The 22,323-nt window shown below is 43.4% G+C and overlaps 1 protein-coding gene across 1 annotated transcript in view; it reads left to right on the forward strand.

The window, feature by feature from the left end:
- LMTK2 (lemur tyrosine kinase 2) overlaps positions 1–22,323 on the forward strand; it is a 111,447-nt gene that overhangs the window by 79,439 nt on the left and 9,685 nt on the right. The window contains exons 9-11 of the mRNA XM_023555960.2: positions 1,497–1,618; positions 5,921–6,070; positions 7,473–10,431. Coding sequence (XP_023411728.1) covers positions 1,497–1,618; positions 5,921–6,070; positions 7,473–10,431 — 3,231 coding nt within the window. The remainder of the gene's footprint in view (positions 1–1,496; positions 1,619–5,920; positions 6,071–7,472; positions 10,432–22,323) is intronic.

Here is a 22,323-nt window from a genome sequence, read left to right on the forward strand (position 1 = left end):
ATCTGATTTAATTTCCTGGTCATGATGTTGTGATGTGGAAATACCACTCCATTTTTGGAAGAGAAGGGTAAGACTCTTGACTGTGGTGCTTTTTTTGGAGAGGGGTTTGTACCAGTCGGTCTAATGGTAGTGCCGGTTTCTGATGTGTGGTTTGTCAGGTCAGTGGCTATGTGCCTGGGGCTCTGTGACAGCGTTCCAAATGCTTTGTCTAAAAAGACTTACGCACGGTGTAATTGATAGACTCTGAAGGTGCACAGTACACTCTAGTAAGAACACGTGGGCAGTAACTATTATTACCTATAGGATTAAAATATCGTGTCATGTAAATACTTCTCCATCACATGCTCAGTAAGAGTTTGGCTCAAATTCAGTAAGTTTGGGATTTAGGTTTTTAAACTCTGAAGTATATCCTGCCTACCCCCAAAAGTGAAGAAATCCATGAGATTTTGGTGTGTGTCTGTGTCTGTGTTTCTGTGTGTGTGTGTCTCTGTGTCTCTCTTCTGTGCGTGTGTGTGTCTCCCAGCTGAAAGAAAGCTATTGTCTTGGCTTCGCCTAGTAAGAAGACTTTGGGTAAGCCACTTGGCCTCCATTTTCTGAGCAGCAACACTAAGATAATATCTCGTCTGTCTTATGTAAGGTTGTCCCGAGGACCAAATGGGATACTGTTTTCAAAGTGCTTTGTAACTAAAACATACTATGCAAATACGAGCTGGTTATTTGTCTACATAATAGCTCTAGTGTCTAGAGCACTCACTATGTACCAAGCACTATGAAGTCCTTGCCGACGTTACCTCCTTTAATCCTCATCACAAAGGTAGGCAGACGTTGTATAACCCTCATTTTACAGATAAGGAAAAAGGCTTGGCATATTTGTTGCCTGCCTGGAGTCACATGCGTGGTAAGTGGTAGAGTGAGAACTTAAACCCAAGTCTGTCAGATTCTACACTCTGCCCTCTTATTCATACATGGCACCATCGCTTCCCTGTTCAGTACATAAAGGCCAGTATTTTTTTGAAAGATGTGTTGCCCAGAGTCTGTGTTCTGTGCATGAGACATGACGTACCTTCACTTTCCAGGAAGGTGACTTAGTGAGCGATCATGGCTCAGAGACCAGCCGTTGGAGCCAGGACGCTTCGGAGAACCTCTTTACCCACCTTCTGCCCAGAAAGCCTCTCTTCATGCCCACTTTTTTTTTTTTTTCCCTGATACGTCTTTTCGGGTGGGTGTGTGTATTCTGAGAATAACCCAAAAACCAAACCCAGTGCCATCGAGTCGATTCCGACTCATAGCGACCCTATAGGACAGAGTAGAACTGTCCCATAGAGTTTCCAAGGAGCCCCTGGCGGATTCGAACTGCCAGCCATTTGGTTAGCAGCTGTAGCACTTAACCACTACACCACCAGGGTTTCCATTCTGAGAATAACATAGAATTAAATCACTGTGCTGGTGAAAAGTATAATTCTGCTCAAAATTCTGTATGCTTTTTAATAAAACAGGAGGATTATATCGAAACCGATGATAAAAAAGTTTTTCCTCTGCGGTGGACTGCTCCAGAATTAGTTACGAGCTTTCAGGACAGATTACTAACTGCAGAGCAAACTAAATACAGTAATATCTGGTATGTATATGCTTACTGTTTTACTAGACTTTTGTTTAGCAAAGTCCTAACTTCTCTCTCCTTGAGTACTTTCTTAATGGAAAGTAATCGTATAAGATGTAGGAACAAAAGAGTGCCCAATGGTGTGAAAAACATAATTCATTAGTATGACTGTAGTGATCACAATTGCAATTATAGAAGTAACGTTTGGAATACTGCCTTTCTTACCCATTTGACAGTGATAAGCTCCATAACAGCAGGAACCAAGTCTTGTTTTATCTTCTGTGTCTAGCACAGGCCCTGCTTATGGTAGATGTTTAATAAATATTTATTGAGATGAATGAAAAAGCATAAGGGGGTTTGGACTACTGTGTAGTACTGTTATTTATAAGTGGTCAATTTAATGGAAGTTGAGTTGTGTCTAAATCTTTGACTAACAATTTCTATTATAGCTTTCTTAATTTATATTTACTATCTTATTTTGTGCTTTTGTCCTGCTTTTTCTGTTTTTCTCTTCTTGCCTTCTTTTGGATTGATTTTTAAATGCGGTTTTTTCCTCTGTTACTTTGGAAGTTTGTATATTTTTATTGGTTACCCTAGAAATTATAACATGGATACTTCACTTACCTAAGTCTAATGTTAATCTTTATCTTTACCCTCTTTCTCAATAATGCAAAGGCCTCGGAATACTGTAACTCTAACTGTTTAACTGTGCACCACACGCATACACACACAACTTTTATGTCATTGTTGGGTATTTTAATTTTTTCTATAACCCTATAGACATTAATTTTTTTTAAACCGTCAATATTTGTTTAAATTTATCTACATATTCAAATCACTTTACTCTTCCTTTTTTTTTTTTTTAAATCTCAGGCCTTCCATCTGGGATCACTCTCCTTTTGCCTGAAGTATGTCCTTCAGAATTTCCTTTAGTAGTAATAAACTCAGTTTTTTGTAGGTCTGAACATACATTTATTTTGTCCTCATTCTTGAAATATATTTTCACTTGATGACAGTTATTTTCTCTCAGCTTATGGAAGATATCATTCTGCTGTCTTCTGGCTTCCATTGTTGCTATTGAGAAGTCAGCTGTAAGTCTACCTAAGCTCTTTGAAGGTAATGTGACTCTTTCTGTCTGGCTGCTTTTAAAATCTTTTCTTTGTCTTTCATTTATTGTAGTTTCCCTGTGATGTGTATAGGTATGGATTTCTTAAGATTTTCTGCTTGGAATTTATTTGGCTTTTCAATCTGTAGGTTGATGCTCATCATTTCTAGAAAATTCTCGGCCCTTATCCTTCAAATACTGCCTCTGCCCCATTCTCTCTCCTTTTGGAGGTCTAATTACACAGGTGTTACGCCTTCTCACTCTATAGTCTGTTTCTTAATTCTCTATATTTTCCTCAGTTAACGTAACTAGTTAATATAAATAGTTCATTGACCCTCTGTGCCACATTGTAGATAATTTTTCAGACCTTTTTCCAGCTACTAATTTCTCTCTTCAGCTGTGTCTAATCTTTAAACCTTTATTGAGTTTTATAGTTCAGTTATTGATTTTTCTGTTTCAGAAGGTCTGTTTGATTTTTTAAAAATTTGTCAGAGTATTTTAAATAATTGGGGTATGGTCTGTGTCAGATAATTCCAACATCCGAAGTCTTTGTGGATTGGCTCCTGCTAGTTCTTTAATGATGCCTTGTTTCATTGGGGACCTTTTTGTGGGGAGGATTCTTGGAAATACAGAATCAAGCAAGGTGCATTCCTCCAAAAAGGATTTACATTCGCCTCTGCCAGGCACCGGGGTGTACCACCATGCACAGGGCATGCTACTGGTCCAGGACTTTAGATTCAGCTTTAGAGTCTTTGAACCACTCAGCTGATGTGATTTGGGGCTGCAAGTCTAGGTAAGTGCCAGTTTTGTGGTTACAGACACACACGTTTATACCACCAAGGCACCTTGCCTTTCAGGCTCCTGAGAGGAATTAGGGTGCACGTTTATTGATACCATTAGGAGGTATCTCTGAGACACTTCACCTGGGTCAGGCCCAGGGCTTTGGCTTGTCTACCACCACCACCACCCCCATCGAGCCCTGGTAACCAAAAACACAGAACCAAGTCTGTGGTTCAGCAGTTGCCCTGGGGCAAAGGTGGTTTTAATGTTCTCCTTAGTTCTCTAAGTTCTCAATTTCGTGCTGGTAATTCCCTACTGTCTTATCAGCTCTTAGATGCCTTTAAAAATGTGCTTTTATGATTAATCCAGCATTTTTATTCTTAGCGGGGGAGGGGTTGATGTGAACGCTTAGCCTGCATTTCCAGACATGAATCATGCCCACTGGTTTTGACAGTTTGTGAAGTCACTAATGGTAGTGTCAGAGGCAGAAGTGTCCCACGCACCATGCCCCAGGAGTGGATGGGGGGGTGGTGCATTAGGGACCTCAGTCAGAGTTAGGTGGTGAAGTCTTGGTAAGAGCTATCATGTGTTTTCCTTCCAGAAGAAAGAGGCTTGATGGTACTCAAGGAGGCAAGAGCCAGTGGGGAGGGAAAGATTTGAACATACAGGTGGAGGAGATAACTGATGAGGATTATCCCAGAGGAGACTGGGCAGGATAGATTAGAGCTCAAGTGCAGATTAACCTTGGCAGGAGGCAGGAGACAGGTCTCTCCTTTCTCTGAGGCCTTTCTGAGGGATCTCAAGACAGATGTTAGAAGGCGGTAGGAGTGGGGAGTTGAGAAAGCCCCTGCTTGGTTACCTCTGAAGAACAGGGCTGTGGGAGGGACTGGAGGGGGGTTTGTTTTGGAATGGGCCTTGAGAGAAGGAAAGGGACTGAAATTAGAGGTGCGGAGAAATTGAAACAGGTAGAGTTATTTGCCTGAGGTCAAAGCAGGTTTCGTGGGGATAACACTTGTATTGCCACTGACTCATATACCACCTTTGTGGTCTTTACTGATTTCATGTACATTTTTTATTTTCCTCTGTTTAATTTGTAAACTCTCCTGCAGTCACTGACAGTGTCCTAAACTTCTTTTGTACCTAGAATGGTCCTTTACCCCTGGCACTTCAGTACCAGGGAGAAGACACTTCTTACTTCCTAAATTGAATTGAGGAAGTTTAGTCTTTTTTTTCTTTGATGGGTAGGTAAAGAGATCTCTCAGCTTAGATATTGCATGTGCTGATTTTTTTCCCACTAATTTGTGAAATTCTTGTAAGAGAATTTGACCAGTAAGTTGTATTACACAATTTCTAATTATAAACTCTCATTTACACAGTTTTTTCATTCAAATAAGCGTTTTGCTGAGTATCGGTCAAAATCACGTAAATCATCAATATCCAAACCTGGCTGGGCATCCGAATCACCTAGGGAGCTTTATGAAAATCCAGTTTTTTAGGCCACACTGTGGATCTACTAGACAGGAGTCCTTGGAAGTGGATCCTAAATATCAATGTGTGTGCCTCTGTTTAAAGCTTCCCAGACGACACACACGAGCAGTCAGGTGGGATCCATTGCAATAAATGGAGGACTGCAGTATAGGACAGAATGCAGTGAGTGGAGGGAAAAAGACCCAACTTGGAGATACCATGTAGAGGAAATGATGAGCACAGCAGTTCATCTTGCTTGTGCGGAAGAGAACATTTTCCTGGGAACTGAGCACCAGGGCGTGGGTGTGAGGTGGGTCCACGCCAAGCATCTCGGGGTCAGCCAGGCGGCCTCTCTGACTCATGAAGAGCCAGCTTCAGTAACGGGGGAATCCCTTTCATAACAGTACAAAATACTTAGGAAAGTGACTCTAATAAGAAATGTTTGCGTCTACCAGGGAAAGAGATCATCTGTTCACAGAAAGACTTCTTCTGATGCTTACTGCTACTGTGAACGGGGCTTTTCCCCCTCACCAAAACCCACAGAATTCAGAGTATTTATCTTGTATCCAACCATTTTGCTGAACTCAGATCATTCTAATGGTCTTTCAGATAACCTCTTGAGTTTTAAGATTGATAGTAATATTATCTCATCCCTACAATGATGTCTGTTATCTCTGTCTCGTATCTTTTTCAGTGGCCAAAACTTCTAGAATAGTATTCAGCAGTAAGTGTGAGGAGGCATTCTGGTTTTGTCCCTCATTTTAAGGGAAATGCTTCTTTGTGGCTATTGACTGTGATGTTGATTATTGGTTTGACAGGTATTTTATCATGTTAAATACCTTACTGTTAATAACCTTTTCATTACACACCTTGTTCCTAAAATTACCAATGATTGTACAGACAAAAATGTGGGTCTAAAAATTTAGACCTCTGAAAGGAGAAAGAAACAGCTCTTGTTTTCCCCACAGGTCCCTGGGTGTGACACTTTGGGAGCTTTTTGATGATGCTGCTCAGCCATATTCCCACCTTTCCAACATGGATGTTCTCAATCAAGTCATCAGAGAAAGAGAAACCAAACTCCCTAAGCCCCAGCTGGAGCAGCCATATTCAGATAGATGGTTGGTAACTTCTTGTCTTGTTCTGTTATCTTTCAGAAGATAAGGAAATTATATTTCTACATTGTTAGTTTATATGTTTCCTATATTTAAGTAAAGTGACAAAAGCAGTCGTGTATCTTTATTTGTGACTGATTTTATCATTGACATGTGTTTTTAAAATTTAATGCTTTTTGAAAAATATTTACACTAAGCAAAAATGTAGGTGTGTGTTTGATGCAATAAGAAAAACATTTTACATCAGAACTAATTAGAAAAGGGAATTTCCTGTTGTGGATTTTTTTTTTTTTGATGAGGTTGCTTATATAAGTGATATTCTAATACGTGAGACAATATATACCAAAAACCTGTTGCCATCGAGCCAATTCTGACTCACAGTGACCCTACAGGACAGAATGGGACTGCCCCATAGGGCTCCTAAGGAGCGGCTGGTGGATTCAAACTGCCGATCTTTTGGTTAGCAACCGAGCTCTTAACCATTGTACCATCAGGGCTCCAAGACAATATATAGTATAAAATTATATTTCGTAAATTGGCAATTAGAACTAATTTGCATGATCTATGTTGACATTTGCCAAACAAATGTATTTTCTGTGTGAGAGTTAGGACCAGCCCTTGCCCATTTCTAGTCTGGATCAGATTTACCTCTCTTAGACTACTGTCCATGCAACCGTGTGCCTAGCTGGCATTGCCTTTGAAGCTCGATGCCCTTGCGTTTAGACACTGCTCGGCTTCCCAAGTTGCTAAAATTGTATTTCTCCCAGAGTAACTCAACATATACTCTCTAGATTTAATACTTTGAAGTGGCCTTTGTCTGCCCTTCTGCTTTTGGCTACAGTTTAAGATGTTGGGCATATTCAGCCAACCCTTCAATGACCCGGCTCCTGGTTGCCTTTTTCTTTGCACTTCATTCTCTACTCTTCTGTGTCCCCCTTCAGCTCTTTTTGCGATCCAAGTAAACCATGTGCTGCAAAGATTGGTGCTACCAGTAGTGGGAGTAGTTGCGTGAGACTTGTTACGATAGCATTTGTCTGTGTGAGTTCTCTCAAAGTGGGAGTAAATCTAAAATTGTAAGAAGACCTACAGCAACTGCTTTAAGGGGAGAACATGTTAAAACTATCCACATTCAGTGGAGAAGCCACTGGAGAAATGCCAGAAGAACAAAGCACGGGCAAAAAAAAAAAAACTTCAGTTAAAAACACAAAGAAATTCACAGGCTGAATTTTACATTATTTCATTTCCTCTTTCATGATGATTCCACAATAAACTGAACTCTTTGATGTGGCTGGCCATGATTAAGGGGTAGAAACTTTTGAGGTGTTGAGTTAGCGGAGGGGTCACTGTGAAGACTTCTTTTGAAACAGTTTATTGTAAGTACATTAACCCGCTTTCCTGTGTCGCTCAGGTATGAAATTTTGCAGTTCTGTTGGCTGTCACCAGACAAGAGACCGGCAGCTGAAGATGTCCATAGGCTGCTGACTTACCTGCGGATGCAAAGCCAGAGGGACTCGGAGGTCGACTTTGAACAGCAGTGGAATGCACTTAAACCAAATATGAATAGCCGGGACACTTCCAGTAATGCTGCATTCCCAATTCTTGACCATTTTACCAGGGACCGGCTTGGTCGTGAAATGGAAGAAGTCCTCACAGTGACCGAAACGAGCCAGGGACTCAGCTTCGAGTACGTCTGGGAGGCGGCGAAACACGATCATTTTGACGAGCACGGCCGGGCTAACCCGGACGAAGCCTTGTCGTACACCAGCATCTTCTTTCCCGGGGAGGTTTTCGAGAGCTCGCTCTCAGACCCCGGGCCTGGCAAGCAAGATGAAAGTGGCCAGGAGGTCCCGCACAGGGCCCCAGGAGTGGTCCCTGTGTTTGACGCCCACAACCTCTCGGTGGGAAGTGATTACTATATTCAGTTAGAAGAAAAAAGTGGCAGCAACTTGGAGATTGACTACCCAATGGCACTGCTGCCGACTGAGAGGATGAGTGATGAAGCGTCCCAGTTTGTGACCCTCAGGAATCTTGAATTTGAGGAATCCAGCACAGAGGAGGATCTCTTTGAAACCAGTACAGACCCGAAGGATTCTAGCATACCTGAGGGTCTACATGTTGCTAGTGGCCCCGAGAGCCCTTTCAACAGTATATTTAATGATCTTGACAAATCGGAGGATCTGCCTAGTCACCAAAAAATGTTTGACTTAACGGAACTAAATGGGGTCCAGGCCGACTTGAAGCCAGCCACTTCAAGTTCAAGTTTGGATGAGCCCAAAGAGCCCATAATTCCTTGCCATTTTGAGAAAGAAAATCCCTGTAAGCTTTTTGACTGTGAGCCTTTTTGCTTATCAGAAAACCTTATGCACCAAGATAATTTTGAATCACTAAATGTTCAAGAATTGTCAGAAAACTTTTTATTTCTTCAAGAGAAAAACTTACTAAAAGACTCATTGTCTAGCAAAGAACATATAAATGACCTTCAGACGGAGCTTGAAAATGCCGGTTTTACAGAAACCGTATTAGAAACTTCACGCAGAAACTCTTTAGATACTGAGCTTATGTGTGCTGAAAATCAACGAGGCTTTCCTCTGTTACAGGAAAACGTCAAGGCAGAGGGTCGAGATCTGGGAGTTGGGCTGACAGGCGACAGTTTGAACATCTCATTGCCGTCTTCTCCAGAAGGGCAGGTACCTTCTACTTTACTTGAAACAGAAGAGATGGCCAACTGTGTACCTCCAGATACATTCCTGAGGCAGGGAGAAACCAAGTCCACGTGCTTAGATGTCAGTGTCCGTGAAGACTGTCTCTGCCAAGAAGTAAATCCAGACTCTGTGACTGTCCCTGTTGAGATTCTCTCAACGGATGCCAAAACACAGAGTGTTAGCGATGGGCCTCAGGACTTGACTCACCAAAGCGAGGAGGCCTTGAGACTAACCAAAAGTGACGCCGTTGGTCTTGACGATATCTTTGCGGGTAAGGTAGGCCTAGGGGGTAGTCTCCCAGAATTGAGACAGAACTTAGAAAACCAGCCACTTCCAGAAGACCACCATAGCAGTAGTTTGCTAGAGAAGAACCTGGAAGCTGTGGAGACTTTAAGTCACCTGAATTACAAAGATGTTCCAAAAGAAGTGGGCTTGGTGTCTGCCCTGTCCTCGGACTCAACCAGCCAGGACAGCCTTTTAGAAGACAGCTTGTCCACACCCATACCAACGTCGGAACAGTCTGTGGAAACGCCAGACTCCTTGGATTCCATGGATGTGCGTGAGGTTTTAGATTCTCTGGGCTCTCACATGCCTCAGAAACTCCTGCCCCCAGATAAGCCTGCAGATAGCGGCTATGAGACCGAGAATCTGGAGTCTCCTGAGTGGACTTTGCACCCTGCTCCTGACAGCGCCTCAGACACAGACCCCACTGCAGCGGGTGAGGGCAGCCATAGAGGTTTGCCTCCTAACCCTGTCATCGTCATCTCTGATGTCACCGATGGCCACCGAGGTGCAGAGGTGACCACACAGACCCCTGCGCCCGGCTCTCAGAGTTCATATCGAGACTCAGCCTACTTTTCAGATAATGACTCCGAGCCCGAGAAGAAGTCTGAGGAGGTCCCTGGAACGTCAGCATCAGCCTCAGTGTCCCTTCCTGAGCCCGTCCCCGCCAAGCACAGTGTAGGTGCCGAGAACAGTTGCCTGGAAACCAGAAAGAGCCTGCCGGATCCTAGCCGTCTGCCGGCTTTGCAGAATTCCAGTCCCCTGGAATTGGGAGATCTGTTGGAGCCAGCGCAGACTCGTGTTTCCAGTCAGATGCCTCCCGCTGAAGATGAGGCTGGCAGCCACCTGAGTTTGTTGAATTCAGAACTTTGCAGCAGTGATGACTTGGAGACACAGGAAGACCACCCTTGCACCCTCACTTCCACCGGAACCAACACGAATGAACTCCTTGAGTACGCAAGTCCCACCCTCCGCTCTGGCAGCCCAGCGGACCTGGTGGTGGATAGGTCCTTGTCCGGCCACACGGAAGGCCCCAAGCTGAAGGAGCCAGATATTGAAGGGAAGTACCTGGGGAAGCTCGGGGTTTCAGGAATGCTGGACCTTTCCGAGGACGGCATTGACGCAGACGAGGAAGACGAGAACAGCGACGACTCTGACGACGACCTGAGGGCGTTCAACCTCCACAGTCTCAGCTCCGAATCGGACGACGAAGTGGAGCACTCTGTGCCCCTGATCCTCAGCAACAGTGAGGACGGCCGACACCTGCGGAGCTTGCTGAAACCCTCAGCCCCTGTCTCCACGGCCCAGCTGCCCGATGCCTGGGGAAAGGAGAAGAAGGCAGTGAGGTTCTTTGATGATGTTACCGTCTATCTGTTTGATCAGGTATCTGCCCTCCCTACACGCCATTCAGAGAATCCCAGAACACGTTTAGAAATTGAGCGCAGTCTGTTCTAATCGCTGTTGTGAGGCAGCAGATGGTTTTACGATTACTTTAAAAAAAAAGAAAAATGGGGGCTAGTTACAGTTCCAGGACTATGCAGAAATACAGTTTGCACAGGGAATTCATACGGACTCAAGGAAGGGAGAATACCTGGATGCCCTCCCTCGGTCTCCTAACAGGGTCTTGCTAAAGTCAGTCTCCTGTGCAGAGCACATTTCTGTAATCGGGGAATCGGCAGCAGCCCCCAGTCCAGGTACACCAAGCAGCTCACGTTAGTACGGAGGAGGATGCCACAGCGATGTGGCTTCTGGGAGCGAGAGGGCTTGTGTGGGGTGCCCCCCAGGTCCTGCAGAAGGAGGCCCGGGACTTTCTCACTTGCCCCCTTCCTCCCGCCGGGTTTGCTGTGTAGCAGGTGCCTAATAAGTACGTTTGCTGAATTAGAGGACCACAGAGCTCTGCTCTTGACTGCTGAGTAGGTCACGTAAAGTTAACAGCTCGCCCAGCGCATGGGGGAGACCTGTAACAATTCCTGGCACATGAAAAGCAAAACAAAAAACCGGTTGCTTACAAGCTGACTCCACCTCATGGCAGCCTACCTGTGTCAGAGTCAACCTGCACTCCGTGGGGCTGTCCGCGGCCGTAATCTTTGCAGAAGCAGATCACCCGGTCTTTCTTCTGAGGCACCTCTGGGTGGATTCTGACCGCTAACTGTCAGTTAGTAGTGGAGCACTTAACCGTTTACACCACCCAGGGCAGGTGCACACATAGTAGGTGCTAAATATAAATAAATACTGATACCCTCCTAGAGATCAGGACAGAGGATGGGTGGCTCTTCATAGCCCCCCAGAGCCAGGAACCCCTCATCTGGCAGCTGCAAGGAGAGCGGAGGGTGTAACAGAGCAGCAGGCAGCCTGTGGTCCTTTGCCCTGACCCCATCCCCTGGTCGTCCCCGACCCTATCCCCTCGTCGTCCCTTACCCCCATCATCCCCAACCCCATCATCTCAACGTCCCTGATCCTGTCCCCTCGTCGTCCCCAGCTCCATCCCCTTGTCATCCTTGACCCCATCCCCTCATTGTCCCTGACCCCTCATCTTCCCCAACCCCATCCACTCATCATCCCTGATCCCGTCCCCTCATCGTCCCTGACCCTGTCCCCTCATCATCCCCAACTCCATCTCCTCGTCATCCCCGACCCCATCATCCCCTTGTCTTCACCACTTTAGTTGACCACTTGGTGTGCACTGCTCAGTTTCTTCAAAACATAAGCAGCTTATAATCCGAGTATTCCTTATGGTTAATGCCCTTTGCTTACCAGTCCCTGTAGGCCTTGAATTTGCATCTTTAGTTAGCCTAGGGTTGTAACTAGAGCCCCGTCGTCGGGCATGTCTGAGTGGGATCCCAGCGCATTCTGGAAGTCCTGTCAGTCTTCTTGAAGATGCTTGCTTGCCCTTTATGTAGTTTCTTAGAGCCCAGGCCTCGTCGTCTCAGCCTCTGGCACCACCCGTCTGGGGCCTCACTTCTTCAGACTCGTGCGGCCCACACTCTGCGGCAGGTCCCTTGGGGACTCAGTCGTTCCTTTCCGTTGCTTGTCACTTCATGCTTTGTTGTTCCTCTGTGTTCTGCTCACTTGTGATTTTTGTTTCTCAAAAAGACAAGTCATTAAGCCGTCCCCATTTGAACTACAGTGTGCACTAGGAGTAGGGAGAGGTAGGTGGCTGTTTTTAAAAAAAGGCCACCCCAAGTCACTGACTCTGGCTTTGAGGGGCCAGGAGCCTGCATTGCTTTTGGTTCCCGGGTGGCTCTTACACACGTCCAGACTGAAAGCCCTTTTTGAGCTACGGGAACCTAGCATACGCCGTGTGCTACTATGAGTGGAAAGAAGGAGATCACAGCCCCAGGTTTGGTGTTTTGTTACCAATACATCCAAGTTGAGATCTCCCTTTCTTTACCATCTCTGTGAACTTGAATTGTGGGCGTACTTCACCACTGATAGGGGCAGCTTATCGGTGGGACAGAAGTAGGTGAGCAGTGTGAGTGGGGCTCAGGGCCAGGGAAGATGTGGTCCACCTGTCCAAAGTCTCTGGGTCTGGCTGGGGTAATGGGTGGACGAAACCCCAGTGAGAGGCAGTCCATGGGGGTGGCTCCCGGGGCTCCCCAGGGTCTCGGCTCATCTGGAGCTTTTTGGAGGGTGCTATATTTGCCGAGGTTAGAAGACAGGATGGAATTGCAAAAGATGGCGACTCCAGAAAGGGCCTGGGAGCAAAGGCACAGAGAGTAAACATAAGACAGGTTTAATAGATGTGAGGTTTTGAGAAGGGGACTGGTGCCATAGGGAACGGTAGAAAGTGGGCTGAGGCCAGAGGAAAATCCTAAACATCTTTCTAGATGTCCTAGAGTTTGTTTTCTTACATGTCTTCTGCAGTTTGCCTTGTAGTAAGAACTCTGAACCGTGCCAGGCTGGTGATTGATAATCCTGCCCTTTCCTTACTTTGTAACTTAACAAGCTGGTTAGTTTAATTTTAAAATATTTCAAGTGTCTTAGCTGCAGAGTTTTAAAGAGGTGTTCACAGGTTTGGAATCATCACATGTTGGTTATTCCGTGTTTGTGAGTTCATCACACTTAACTGCATGCACAGCCATGTGCCCACGCAGTCATGGCTGCCCGTGACTGAGCGGCCTGCCGTATGCCTGGGCGGTGCTGGTGCTTTGTACGCAGGATCACGTTGCAGTGGCAACTGCCATCGTCCTCGGAGGAGTTGGCATCTTGCCCAGCGGCACAGCCCCTGGTAAGTGGAGAAACAGGCTGGGCCCCAGGTCTCTCCAACTTGGGCCACGCTTTTCACTGTGAGCCATGCAGCCTCACCCAGCCCATAAAGTCGCAGCCTGGTGCTGTGTTTGACTCTGAGTGCTGGCTTTGTCTTTCCTGGCTGCGTGGCGTTCTGAAGGCAAACATGGTGATGATGACGCTGGTTTGCAGTTAACGTAACACATTGTTGCTCTCCAGGGTGACCAGGTGGTCACCGTACCGATGAACCTTGGGCTCAGTCCCTTTGAGCAGAGTGGAGCTCGTTATCTGAGTAGGGCAGGACACAGCGCCTGCCTCCGAAAGCCACACACATGTCGCAGTCGCGAGTGGGGAGGCCCACCTGAGCTTGTAAGGAATGGGCCATCCTGGGCTCAGACACTGGAGAGAGGGGAAGCCTGGGGCCTGTGTGCTGCTGCTTTTTGTTGTTTGTCTTCTTTAGTTCACTTTGGCTTAAACAGGACATTTGCCTAAAAGAAAAGAAAATGAGTGTAAGACAAAAACAATTTCTTGGGGAAGTTTTGTGTTTTGTTTTGTTTTGTTTTGTTTTTTTTCTTTTTCTATTTGAAGAATAGAAAAAACACTGAAAAAGAGCAAATTTACATATAAATGTCTTACCACTTAAAAAAACACAGTAACTCCAGAAACGAAAAAGTGAGTGGCTCAGCCCTCACCTTCCCCCACCCCACAACTCCCCAGCCCCGTCCCACCCCTGGCCTCCCTGGTAATCCTCAGGCCCCACCCCTCTGCTGAGTGCTCAGGCCCATATAATCCACGAGCAATTTTTAAGTCAGTTTGATGGACTGCTCCTTTAAAATACACAATTTGATGAACTTCTACAGCTGTAGGCTGGGTAGCCACCACGGCAATCATGATACCCTCCTGTCTGCCCACAAAGTCCCCCAGGCTCCTTTGTCATCGATCCCTTCCCCGGCAGCCACTCGTCTGCCTTCTCTCACTCTAGTTTTCCATTTCTAGAATGGATTCAGAAATAGTGGTGGGATCGAGCAGTAGGTGATCTTGGGTGTCTGGAGTCTTCCGTTCAGTTTAGTGCTTTTGCAGCTCGTCATGTTGGTTTGTGTTTTGTGGCCAAGTAGCATCCCACGTGTGGCAGTGTTACCTTTTGTTTATTCATTCGTCTGTTCAGCAGACATTTTCATCATTTGGGTTTTTTAACTTTCTACTTTTTGAATTCACATGTAGTAAAGGTGACCTTGTTTTGGTGCTGCATTTACGTAACCACCACCACAATCGTGATGGATACTCCCGTCACCCCAGAAAGCTACCTTGTACCCCTTGTAGTCATATCTGCCTCGCACACCTAATTCCTGCAGCCATGGTCTCTGCTCAGTCACTTGGTTTTGCCTTTTCGAGAATGCTGCATAAACGGGATCGTGTAGCATGTAACTTTTTGACGCTGGCTTCTTTCACTCCGCATAGTCCCTTTGAGATTTGTCCAAATTGTTGTATGTGTCGATAGTTCATTCCTTCTTATTGCTGAGCAGTATTCCATGGTATCTGTGTACCGTGTGAAGTAGGGAAATCTCAGAGTCTCACTATCCCATCCTCAACTATGAGATTATAACACACCTCCACTTTGCCCCTGCTCTGTGTTCAGCTCTGACCCCAGCCACCCAGAGCTAGCTCAGACCTCACATGTTAAAAGGACCCCATCCCTCAGACTGCCACATAGGACACACGATGTCCTCACTTCTGACCTGCTGGCTTCAGATTCGAATTTTCCCACTAGCTCTTCAGGGTGCCAGCTGAACACTTGGGAGCTCCCCCTGGGCTATTTCAGTTTCTGAACTCCTTTGCATTAGATAGAACGAGTCACAGAAAGCGCTGCACTTCAAGTTCCAGCAGAAGAGGATACAAAGGAAGAAATACGTCAGATGAGGGCTGAGAGGGCTCCTGCTGCAGAGCTTCCACGTCCCGAAGGAAGCCTTCCCGGAGTAAACCCCACTTGGGTGTGGAGTTTTATCCTTTTTATACATTACTGGATTTGATTCGCTGATACATTATGGAGGATTTTTGTGTCTGTGTTCCCGAGGTACACTGATGTTTGTTTGGGGGGTGGTGTGTTTGTCTGGTTTGGGTTTGGGTAATGCTGGTCTTGTGAGTTGGGAAGTATTTCCTCCTCTTAAAGTTTCTGGAAGAGAATTGATAGATTTGGTGTTTTTTTTCCTTTAAATATTTGGTAGAATTTGTCAATGATAGCATCTGAGGATGGGAGTTTCTTTTACAGAAGATACTGTATTACTTTTTTTTTTTTTCTTTAATAGTTACAGGTTATTCAGATGATCTGCTTCAGCTTGGATGAGCTTTGATGATTCATGGTTTTGAGGAATTTGTCCATTTCATCTTACTTGTCAAATTTATGTACTTTTTTTGATTAAATTTTATTGAGCTTCAAGTGAACATTTATAAATCAAGTCAGTCTGTCACATATAAGTTTATATACATCTTACTCCGTACTCCCACTTGCTCTCCCCCTAATGAGTCAGCCCTTCCAGTCTCTCCTTTGGTGACAATTTTCCCAGCTTCCAACTCTCTCTATCCTCCCATCCCCCCTCCAGACAGGAGATGCCAACACAGTCTCAAGTGTCCACCTGATATAATTAGCTCGCTCTTCATCAGCATGTCTCTCCTACCCACTGTCCAGTCCCTTTCATGTCTGATGACTTGTCTTCGGGGATGGTTCCTGTCCTGGGCCAACAGAAGGTTTGGGGACCATGACCGCCAGGATTCCTCTAGTCTCAGTCAGACCATTAAGTATGGTCTTTTTATGAGAATTTGGGGTCTGCATCCCACTGATCTCCTGCTCCCTCAGGGGTTCTCTGTTGTGCTCCCTGTCAGGGCAGTCATCGATTGTGGCCGGGCACCAACTAGTTCTTCTGGTCTCAGGATGATGTAGGTCTCTGGTTCATGTGGCCCTTTCTGTCTCTTGGGCTCTTAGTTGTCGTGTAACCTTGGTGTTCTTCATTCTCCTTTGCTCCAGGTGGGTTGAGACCAACTGATGCATCTTAGATGGCCACTTGTTAGCATTTAAGACCCCAGACGCCACATTTCAAAGTGGGATGCAGAATGTTTTCATAATAGAATTATTTTGCCAATTGACTTAGAAGTCCCCTTAAACCGTGGTTCCCAAACCCCCACCCTTGCTCCGCTGACCTTTGAAGCATTCATTTTATCCCGGAAACTTCTTTGCTTTTAGTCCAGTCCAGTTGAGCTGACCTTCCATGTATTGAGTGTTGTCCTTCCCTTCACCTAAAGCAGTTCTTATCTACTAATTAATCAGTAAAAAACCCTCTCCCTCCCTCCCTCGTAACCACAAAAGTATGTGTTCTTCTCAGTTTATACTATTTCTCAAGATCTTATAATAGTGGTCTTATACAATATTTGTCCTTTTGCCTCTGACTGATTTCGCTCAGCATAATGCCTTCCAGGTTCCTCCATGTTATGAAGTGTTTCACAGATTCGTCACTGTTCTTTATCGATGCGTAGTATTCCATTGTGTGAATATACCACAATTTATTTACCCATTCATCCGTTGATGGACACCTTGGTTGCTTCCAGCTTTTTGCTATTGTAAACAGAGCTGCAATAAACATGGGTGTGCATATATCTGTTTGTGTGAAGGCTCTTGTTTCTCTAGGGTATATTCCGAGGAGTGGGATTTCTGGGTTGTATGGTAGTTCTATTTCTAACTGTTGAAAATAACGCCAGAGAGATTTCCAAAGTGGTTGTACCATTTTACATTCCCACCAGCAGTGTATAAGAGTTCCAATCTCTCCGCAGCCTCTCCAGCATTTATTATTTTGTGTTTTTTGGATTAATGCCAGCCTTGTTAGAGTGAGATGGAATCTCATCGTGGTTTTAATTTGCATTTCTCTAATGGCTAATGATCGAGAGCATTTTCTCATGTGTCTGTTAGCTGCCTGAATATCTTCTTTAGTGAAGTGTGTGTTCATATCCTTTGCTCACTTCTTGATTGGGTTGTTTGTCTTTTTGTGGTTGAGTTTTGACAGAATCATATAGATTTTAGAGATCAGGCGCTGGTCGGAGATGTCATAGCTGAAAATTCTTTCCCAATCTGTAGGTGGTCTTTTTACTCTTTTGGTGAAGTCTTTAGATGAGCATAGGTGTTTGATTTTTAGGAGCTCCCAGTTATCTGGTTTCTCTTCATCATTTTTGGTAATGTTTTGTATTCTGTTTATGCCTTGTATTAGGGCTCCTAAGGTTGTCCCTGTTTTTTCTTCCATGATCTTTATCGTTTTAGTCTTTATGTTTAGGTCTTTGATCCACTTGGAGTTAGTTTTTGTGCTTGGTGTGAGGTATGGGTCCTGTTTCATTTTTTTGCAAATGGATATCCAGTTATGCCAGCACCATTTGTTAAAAAGACTATCTTTTCGCCAGTTAACTGACACTGGTCCTTTGTCAAATATCAGCTGCTCATATGTGGATGGATTTATATCTGAGTTCTCAATTCTGTTCCACTGGTCTACGTGCCTGTTGTTGTACCAATACCAGGCTGTTTTGACTACTGTGGCTGTATAATAGGTTCTGAAATCAGGTAGAGTGAGGCCTCCCACTTTCTTCTTCTTTTTCAGTAATGCTTTGCTTATCCGAGGCTTCTTTCCCTTCCATATGAAGTCGGTGATTTGTCTCTCTATCTCCTTAAAAAATGACATTGGAATTTGGATCGGAAGTGCATTGTATGTTTAGATGGCTTTTGGTAGAATAGACATTTTTACTATGTTAAGTCTTCTATCCATGAGCAAGGTATGTTTTTCCACTTAAGTATGTCCTTTTTAATTTCTTGTAGTAGAGCTTTGTAGTTTTCTTTGTATAGGTCTTTTACATCCTTGGTAAGATTTATTCCTAAGTATTTTATCTTCTTGGGGGCTACTGTGAATGGTATTGATTTGGTGATTTCCTCTTCGATGTTCTTTTTGTTGATATAGAGGAATCCAAGTGATTTTTGTATGTTTATCTTATAACCTGAGACTCTGCCAAACTCTTCTATTAGTTTCAGTAGTTTTCTGGAGGATTCCTTAGGGTTTTCTGTGTATAAGATCATGTCATCTGCAAATAGAGATAATTTTACTTCCTCCTTGCCAATCCGGATGCCCTTTATTTCTTTGTCTAGCCTAATTGCCCTGGCTAGGACTTCTAGCACAATGTTGAATAAGAGCGGTGATAAAGGGCATCTGTGTCTGGTTCCCGTTCTCAAGGGAAATGCTTTCAGGTTCTCTCCATTTAGGGTGATGTTGGCTGTTGGCTTTGCATAGATGCCCTTTATTATGTTGAGGAATTTTCCTTCAGTTCCTATTTTGGTGAGAGTTTTTATCATAAATGGGTGTTGGACTTTGTCGAATGCCTTTTCTGCATCAATTGATAAGATCATGTGGTTTTTGTCTTTTGTTTTATTTATGTGGTGGATTACATTAATGGCTTTTCTGATATTAAACCAGCCTTGCATACCTGGTATAAATCCCACTTCATCGTGGTGAATTATTTTTTTGATATGTTGTTGAATTCTATTGCCTAGAATTTTCTTGAGGATTTTTGCATCTGTGTTCATGAGGGATATAGGTCTGTAATTTTCTTTTTTTGTAATGTCTTTACCTGGTTTTGGTATCAGGGAGATGGTGGCTTCATAGAATGAGTTGGGTAGTATTCCGTCATTTTCTATGCTTTGAAATACCTTTAGTAGTAGTGGTGTTAACTCTTCTCTGAAAGTTTGGTAGAACTCTGCAGTGAAGCCATCCGGGCCAGGGCTTTTTTTTGTTGGGAGTTTTTTGATTACCGTTTCAATCTCTTTTTTTGTTATTGGTCTATTTAGTTGTTCTACTTCTGATTGTGTTAGTTTAGGTAGGTAGTGTTTTTCCAGGAATTCATCCATTTCTTCTAGGTTTGCAAATTTGTTAGAATACAATTTTTCGTAATAATCTGATATGATTCTTTTAATTTCAGTTGGGTCTGTTGTGATGTGGCCCTTCTTGTTTCTTATTCGGGTTGTTTCCTGTATTTCTTTAGTCAGTCTAGCCAATGGTTTATCAATTTTGTTAATTTTTTCAAAGAACCAGCTTTTGGCTTTGTTAATTCTTTCAATTGTTTTTCTGTTCTCTGATTCATTTAGTTCAGCTCTAATTTTTATTATTTGTTTTCTTCTGGTGCCTGATGGATTCTTTTGTTGCTCACTTTCTATTTGTTCAAGTTGTAGGGACAGTTCTCTGATTTTGGCTCTTTCTTCTTTTTGTATGTGTGCATTTATCGATATAAATTGGCCTCTGAGCACTGCTTTTGCTGTGTCCCAGAGGTTTTGATAGGAAGTATTTTCATTCTCGTTGCATTCTATGAATTTCCTTATTCCCTCCTTGATGTCTTCTATAACCCAGTCTTTTTTCAGGAGGGTATTGTTCAGTTTCCAAGCATTTGATTTCTTTTCCCTAGTTTTTCTGTTATTGATTTCTAGTTTTATTGCCTTGTGGTCTGAGAAGATGCTTTGTAATATTTCGATGTTTTGGATCCTGCAAAGGTTTGTTTTATGACCTAATATGTGGTCTATTCTAGAGAATGTTCCATGTGCGCTAGAAAAAAAAAGTATACTTTGCAGCAGTTGGGTGGAGAGTTCTGTATAAGTCAGTGAGGTCAAGTTGGTTGATTGTTGTAATTAGGTCTTCCGTGTCTCTATTGAGCTTCTTACTGGATGTTCTGTCCTTCTCCGAAAGTGGTGTGTTGAAGTCTCCTACTCTAATTGTGGAGGTGTCTCTCACTTTTCAGTTCTGTTAAAATTTGATTTATGTATCTTGCAGCCCTGTCATTGGGTGCATAAATATTTAATATGGTTATGTCTTCCTGATCAATTGTCCCTTTTATCATTATATAGTGTCCTTCTTTATCCTTTGTGGTGGATTTAAGTCTAAAGTCTATTTTGTCAGAAATTAATATTGCTACTCCTCTTCTTTTTTGCTTATTGTTTGCTTGATATATTTTTTTCCATCCTTTGAGTTTTAGTTTGTTTGTGTCTCTAAGTCTAAGGTGTGTCTCTTGTAGGCAGCATATAGACGGATCGTGTTTCTTTATCCAGTCCATGACTCTCTGTCTCTTTATTGGTGCATTTAGTCCATTTACATTCAGCGTAATTATAGATAAATAAGTGTTTAGTGTTGTCATTTTGATGCCTTTTTATGTGTGTTGTTGACAATTTCATTTTTCCACATACTTTTTTGTGCTGAGACGTTTTTCTTAGTAAATTGTGAGATCCTCGTTTTCGTAGTGTTTGACTTTATGTTTGTTGAGTCGTTACGTTTTTCTTGGCTTTTATCTTGAGTTATGGAGTTGTTATACCTCTTTGTGGTTACCTTAATATATTTTTTTTAATATTTACCCCTATTTTTCTAAGTAAAACCTAACTTGTATTGTTCTATATCGCCTTGTATCACTCTCCATACATATGGCAGTTCTATGCCACCTGTATTTAGTCCCTCTTTTTGATTACTGTGATCTTTTACATATTGACTTCAATGATTCCCTGTTATGAGCATTTTTTTTTTTTTTTTAATCTTAATTTGTTTTTGTGACTTCCCTATTTGAGTTGATATCAGGATGTTCTGTTTTGTGACCTTGTGGTGTGCTGGTATCTGATATTATTGGTTTTCTGACCAAACAATATCCTTAAGTATTTCTTGTAGCTTTGGTTTGGTTTTTGCAAATTCTCTAAACTTGTGTTTATCTGTAAATATCTTAATTTCGCCTTCATATTTCAGAGAGAGTTTTGCTGGATAGATGATCCTTGGCTGGCAGTTTTTCTCCTTCAGTGCTCTGTATATGTCATCCCATTGCCTTCTTGCCTGCATGGTTTCTGCTGAGTAGTCTGAACTTATTCTTATTGATTCTCCCTTGAAGGAGACCTTTCTTTTCTCCCTGGCTGCTTTTACAATTTTCTGTTTATCTTTGGTTTTGGCAAGTTTGATGATAATATGTCTTGGTGTTTTTCTTTTTGGATCAATCTTAAATGGGGTTCGATGAGCATCTTGGATAGATATCCTTTCGTCTTTCATGATGTCAGGGAAGTTTTCTGTCAGCAGATCTTCAACTACTTTCTCTGTGTTTTCTGTCCTCCCTCCCTGTTCTGGGACTCCAGTCACACGCAAGTTATCCTTCTTGATAGAGTCCCACATGATTCTTAGGGTTTCTTCATTTTTTTTAATTCTTTTATCTGATTTTTTTTCAGCTAAGTTGGTGTTGATTCCCTGGTCCTCCAGATGTCCCAGTCTACACTCTAATTGCTCGAGTCTGCTCCTCTGACTTTCTATTGCGTTGTCAAATTCTGTAATTTTATTGTTAATCTTTTGGATTTCTACATGCTGTCTCTCTGTGGATTCTTGCAACTTATTAATTTTTCCACTATGTTCTTGAATCATCTTTTTGAGTTCTTGAACTGTTTTATCAGTGTGTTCCTTGGCTTTTTCTGCAGTTTGCCTTATTTCGTTTCTGATGTCTTGAAGCATTCCGTAAATTAGTTTTTATATTCTGTATCTGATAATTCCAGGATTGTATCTTCATTTGGGAAAGATTTTGATTCTTTTGTTTGGGGGGTTGTAGAAGCTGTCATGGTCTGCTTCTTTATGTGGTTTGATATCGACTGCTGTCTCCGAGCCATCAGTAAGATATAAAAAATAGTAGTGGTTTATTCTTTAATTGCTCACTGAGTCTTATCTTGTTTTGTTTTCTTTCAGTATACGTGGATGGGCTACTAGATTGTGCTGTCTTGTTTGTTGTAGCCCTTGACTTACTTGTGACCTATTACCAGCTGGTTTGGGCTGTTGCCAGATATATATGCCTGAGTCTATTCACTATTCTTGAGTAGAATCTGATTTTGGGTCATCAGGTGTGTGCTGCACCCTAACACCTATCCACCTTGAGAAGTAGTGGTGATAGTTGTGTGTACCAGATTCTATTAGCAGCTGGGGTTCACCCTCCGGGGGGGCAGGATGCCGACAGGCTTCCCCCAAGTGTCAG

Source organism: Loxodonta africana, chromosome 12 (genome assembly GCF_030014295.1).
Source record: "Loxodonta africana isolate mLoxAfr1 chromosome 12, mLoxAfr1.hap2, whole genome shotgun sequence".
NCBI lineage: Eukaryota > Metazoa > Chordata > Mammalia > Proboscidea > Elephantidae > Loxodonta > Loxodonta africana.